The sequence below is a fragment of the Morone saxatilis genome, unplaced genomic scaffold (assembly GCF_004916995.1).
Source record: "Morone saxatilis isolate NCDOM2014 unplaced genomic scaffold, NCSU_SB_2.0 Contig10, whole genome shotgun sequence".
NCBI classification, from domain to species: Eukaryota; Metazoa; Chordata; class Actinopteri; family Moronidae; genus Morone; species Morone saxatilis.
The window spans coordinates 438,682-444,656 of record NW_023339652.1 but is presented as its reverse complement, the minus strand read 5'-3'; the positions used below and the strand labels follow the sequence as shown (position 1 = coordinate 444,656).

At 40.0% G+C, this 5,975-nt stretch overlaps 1 protein-coding gene across 1 annotated transcript; it reads left to right on the top strand.

Moving 5' to 3' along the window:
* The first annotated feature begins 881 nt into the window (after positions 1-881).
* Positions 882-4,193, top strand: socs2 (suppressor of cytokine signaling 2). Its single transcript, XM_035677719.1, has 2 exons — positions 882-1,139; positions 1,463-4,193. Exons 1-2 carry the CDS (start codon positions 1,013-1,015, stop codon positions 1,936-1,938), a joined length of 603 nt encoding a protein of 200 aa, XP_035533612.1. The 5' UTR covers positions 882-1,012; the 3' UTR covers positions 1,939-4,193.
* The last annotated feature ends 1,782 nt before the right edge of the window (positions 4,194-5,975 follow it).

Genomic DNA, 5,975 nt, shown 5'->3' with positions numbered 1-5,975 from the left:
TTAAATCTTTAATTGATTTTGATTGAAAAATATTTGAATTGCAATGTGACCTGTTAATTTAATACTAATGAAAACAGGAGCTACCAGCACTTTAACACGGTTGACACACAGATTATTATATTTCTGAGACTCCACTCTCACAACAATGACTCGAGACTTGCACATGTGACTCTCTCCCACCTCTGCGGCTCACAGCAGCTCCAGATAATGGAGACACCTCATGTTTTATGCTATAAATTATAATTATATCATTATTATATAAAATAAACATTCAGTTTAGTCTTCAGTTTGTCTCGTTTTCAGTAGAAAATGTTGAATTAAACCAAATTCTTTTCAAAATTCTACCAATTTAAGGTTTATTAGTTTGTGTTTATTACGTCTAATATTCTCCAAACAGGAAGAAATTAACTATTATTATTTAGATTAATAAAGGTAATAACAATACTATCAGTTCAGTTTGTAGTTAATATCAATGTTAGTCGGTTAATAATTTACATTCTTTTGTGTCCAGATGGAACAAATAAACTTTATTAAAACTTTTCAACTTATAAAAATTATGTTTTCCACTTTTTTCTGAAGTAAATCAAAATGTTTCTTATATTCAGGCTTATTGCTGATTGTTGATTAATCGTCTATAAAATGTCAGTAAATCGTCTTCATCAAATATCTCGTTTTGTCTGAAGATTCAGAGAAGAACAGGAAGAAGGAGAGCTTTTACTTCATTGATTGATTGATTGATTGATTGATTACCTGAAAAATGTCTCATTCAGTTGTTGGTGAATCTCAGATCCTCCGTTCTGTGTTTGATCATTAAAATCTTAAATTAAAACATTTTTGAATGGAGTTCATTGTGGACGAGTTCCTTTCCCTCCTGTAGCTAACGTTGTTAATCTTCAGTGTTCAACAGAGACCGGTGCAGAGACCGGTCTTCCTCCCCTCTCGTCGGGCCTGCAGACCCCGTCCCATGTCTGAGCTGTGGGCCTAGTTCTAGGCTGAAGGTTGGACCAGTCCAATGACCTGCCAGTCCTCCGAGTCCACCGACAGCATCGAGAGCGACAGACGAGTCGACAACAACTCCAGGGCTGTGGAATCGGACGAGAGCCGCATCGCCTTAGCCATGAAAGACCTGAAGAACACAGGTGGGTCCCGCAGAGTCCGGACCGGCAGGCACAGGCCTCGTTTCCATGGATACAAACACATCAGTGCAAACAGACATGTGACTGTAACACTGATCATTAGTAGCATTAGCATTAGCAGTGATATATTAGTGTATTATTGTAGTTTAGATTTTAGATATTAATAAATAAAAACTCTCCGTCTCTTGGGGCGGATAATGAGATTCAAACAGTTAACATTACTAAAAGCTCCTGATAGAGAAACTCTGGTTCTGCTTCTGACTGAAACTAACTGGATATTGATTATTATTAGATATTGATTATTATTATGGTCTGTATGTTCTCAGGCTGGTACTGGGGCAGTCTGACGGCTAACGAGGCCAAAGAGATCCTCCAGGACGCCTCCGAGGGGACGTTCTTGGTGCGGGACAGCTCCCAGAGAGATTACCTGTTCACCATCTCGGCGATGACGTCGGCGGGTCCGACCAACCTGCGCATCGAGTACAAACACGGGAAGTTCAAGCTGGACTCGGTGGTTCTGGTGAAGCCCAAACTGAAGCAGTTCAACAGCGTGGTCCACCTGGTGGAGCACTACGTCCAGCTGTCCCAGACCGGCGACAAGGCGCCGGTGAACTCTCGGCCTTCGGCGCCGCCGCCCAACGGTACGGTGCAGCTGCTGCTCACCAAACCGGTGTACACCGCCACACCGCCGCTGCAGCACCTCTGCCGGGTCGCCATCAACCGGACAACGCGGCGGGTTCAGGACCTGCCGCTGCCCAACAGACTGAAGGACTACCTGATGGACTACGCCTACAACGTGTAGAGCCGGACGCCACTGACCAATCCCAGCATGCTTTGCTCCTGTGACAGGAGGGACGCGCAATAATCAGTGAGGAAGAGGAGGAGGAGAAGGAGAAGGAGGAAGAGGAGGAAGAGGAGGAGGTACTCCTCTGTGTACTGCAGTAATACTACAGTATTGGCACTGTTTGTACTCTGTGGGACAGATTTTGGCAGTTTCGGTCCTCCGTATAAATCCGTATCAGTTGAAGGTGAATTAACGGTCGTAAACTCGCAGCTACACGACAGAAACAGAAACAATATTTACGAACAAACAGCTGTTATCAGTTAATATATTTAAAAAATGTGGATCAATAACAGTCACTCACATAAACCTGTTTCCAATAATAAGGTGATTAATTACTGATTATTGATCAGTTGATATAAAATATGAACTTTAATTAAACTCCTGTTTCAGTTAACGAAGAGAAACTCAGTCAAAACTGACAACAACATTTCCTGCTGTCACAGTTGAGTCACAGGAAACCGAGGCCTCTGATTGGCCACTGGACGACCATGAGAGGCTCGACCCTCGGTGGTGGCGGCGGCGAGGGTTTCCTGATCGATGGAAACAAACAGACGTGTTGTTTTCATGTGAACTCTAATGAGTCAGACTTTGCCCCCCCTCAGATCGCAGGAAAACACACAGGACCTGGTGATCCTGCTCTGAGGTTCAACGAGGACGCGGCCCAGATAAAGTCCACATCAGTCTGATCTCCGGTCCGGTTTCACTGGTTTCTGATCACAAAGCGAAATCAGCTCCGATCCATTCAGTCCGATAACGTTCCAATAAATCCGTCCAGAAAGTTCCGATGTTTGCTGATTCTTAAGTTTTAAATTCAGTCCGATAACAGAATCACAAATTCCTCCAACGCGTCCTGAAAAACCTTCTGTTTCCCAGGATGGTGAAGTCGTGACGACGTACATACATAGAGACAGCGGTATGGAAGATGATTAGTGCCATATACTAAAAATGTACTTGAGTTCTGGGTTAAAAAAAGTCTGAATTCTGAAAATAAAATCGTCTTCCATAGATCGATATCACCCATTAGACAAAGTCTAGGTATCAGAATCAGTATTGAGAAGTCATCCAATCACAAATCATTGAGCCATTCATCATCAAACGTCAAAAGTCGCAAATATTTTTAATGAATTATACAAAAAAAATCTAAACTATTTTGACATCTTTCACTCTCTTCTGCAATTTAATTATTAAAAAATCTAAACAGGCAAATCCCAAAAGCTGCTCTCTGAGTAGAAGATTAATTAAATCATTTTATTACCATTCGAGTTATCAGAAGTCTTAACAGGAAGTTCTCCTTTAATACGTCCATGAACCTTTTGTTATATTTTATCTTTAACAAACAGCTTCTGTGATTTAAGGTTTGATATTATTTGGATTCATTGTGTTAAATCTTCCGTCAGATTCCAGAACAAACAACAAACAGTTTAGATCAATAATCTGATCAATAATCTGGATCAATAGTCCTAGTTCTTCAGAATAAATATGTTTTATAATATAATTTTTTTATATTTTCTTGCTTAGTTCAAACAGTCGAAGCCTGAAAGATGTTTGATTTGAGTCGCAGTAACTTAAGTATTGATTATAAATTAAGTTAATTAAAGTTATTCCTTTACGCAGCTTTAAAAGGAACTTAAATAAAATGAGTCGGTGGAACAAACTGGAATCAAACACATTAAAGTTCAGACTGATTTTGTCTTTACGATAACGAGGATTCTTCGTGGACGCGTAGCTGCGAGTTTCAGCTCGACCTCCGTTCTCTTCCGGGTTTTAAGGCGGTCCAGGTCCAGGATGTGGTCACTCAGGTAAACGGGACTGAATGTTCCTCTTTGTATCTTTTATTTTTGTATGAGGGGTTAATCACTGAAGGGAAGGGGCGCTGGTTTTATCTCCAGCTACGATTTCATGGTGATAAAGTTCATCTACCATCGGACCTTTATTACTATTTATAACACAATGAGCAGGACCACACATCTTTGTACATATCACACCTGCTGAACCCTGCTGGACCCCGCTGGACCCCGCTGGACCCCGCTGAACCCGGCTGGTTTTGATTATTAAGGATATTTATTGATTGTGTCTCACTGTGTGTTCTGGTACATTTTTTTGTAAAGAAGCTGCAGACTGAAAGCGTTCTGCTGACAGGAAGCTCTGCGGCGGTTCTGTAATGTTGATCGGCTCCGACCACGAGATGAATAAAATTTTTATATGGTGCTTCATCGCGGTGGTGTTGTATATTTATTTGATTTACTTACGGACGTTTATATATTAATAAAAACATTTGACATCCTATAAAGTATGACAACAGCAAGTTAATAGTTTATGTTGTATTATAAAACTTCATCTTAAAAAAGTGAAATTAATTTTCATAACAATTTGTTTCAGCGTATGGAAGACCAAAACTGCAATAAATAAATAAATAAATATGCCTTTTAAATGCACAAAAATCTTAAAAATAAATACAGGCATTGATTTAGAAATGTGACATTAATTGTATTAATTCCCCTATTTTACTGACGTTTTTTTATTTATGTATCAGGTCAAATATAAATATATATAATGTATATTTATGTGAATTTGGCTTCTTTTAAAATATAAAACAAATAGCCTTTACAGTAATAAAAGCCTTTATTTTAGTATTATCTATTAAATAACTAACTGGTGTTTCTGCCCATTCAACCGAACTCCATTGAATAATCTGCCGGTTTTAGGATTTCCCTTTATTAGTGAACTATAAACACTTGATAGAACATAAAATCTGAGCCTGTTGGAGACTGTAAATGATTCTGATAAATCCGGGTTAAGTGTTAGGTTTATCTAATCGACTAAATAAACTGTTTGGATACAAAAACTCTAATTTTAGCATTAGCTTACAGTGTGAGGAGGAAACGTTGATATTTTATGTAAATTAGTGACACCTGGTGTATAACAGGTTTGCCGAATTGAAGAGTGGCTCATAATAATTCACTTAATAATTCACTAAATTAAACTGGTTGAGTAATTTCACTTAATTAGAAGATTTGTAGACGTGACAAACGGAGTGTTTACCGTTAGCAACACATTGGTTCCGCTGGTGTTTCCAGTCGGACACAATAACATTGAGCAGACAGCCCGGACCGGTAGCGACGGAGGACTCGTGTTCACGATGCAGTTCGTGAGTTAGTTAATTAAAGATAATTAAAGATAATTAAAGATAATTAAAGATAATCAGCGGCTCTCAGCTCCACATGGAGCCGGCGCACAGAGCTCTGCTGCGGACGCACCGGCTGCAACTGTCCGGGCAGCTACTGGTCAGTGAAACTATCGTTCCGTTCCTGTATCAGGAGGACATTTTAACAGAGGCACAGGTGGAGGACATCGAGTCCCAGCGGACAGACAGACTGAAGACTCTGCGGCTGCTGGACCTGCTGCAGACCCGCGGACCCCGGGCCTTCCCCTGCTTCCTGCGGGCTCTGGAGGACTTCAGCTGGGTCCGAGACACACTGCTGCTGGACCTCCAGAGCGGACCTGGACCCGGACCTGGACCTGGACCTGGACCTGGATCCACAGGTGAGACAGACAGACAGACAGAACTCACAGGTAAAAAAAAAAAGTAAAAGGTTTGTATTTTTAATTTGACGCTTTTATTGAGGTTAACTTTTTATATACTGTTTGTTTTTTCATTTGTCCGATGATTGGTGTATACTCTTTATATATTATATAATATATATTACTGTTGTGCAGGGCCTTTTTGGGGGAGTATCTAGAAGAATACATAAACTACAGACACATAAGAAACTCTCTTACTGTTGAAGCATCACATACATATTTAAATGCAATGATTCTCCCACATCTTTTCTATTGCATGACAAGTTGGTCTCAGGGATGTAAAACAGCCTTAAAACCACTGAATCATTATAGAAAAGTGCCTTAAGATTCAGAAAACACGTCAGTATCATCACTGTCATATACTCACCAAATATAGTATTTTAAATCTTGAAAATCTAATAATGCACACAAAT

Bases quoted from the DNA above. Each gene is read 5' to 3' on its own strand.
- socs2 (XM_035677719.1), top strand. From the start codon at position 1,013: ATGACCTGCCAGTCCTCCGAGTCCACCGACAGCATCGAGAGCGACAGA. The intron at 1,140-1,462 runs GTGGGTCCCGCA...GTATGTTCTCAG, and splicing joins GAAAGACCTGAAGAACACAG to GCTGGTACTGGGGCAGTCTG.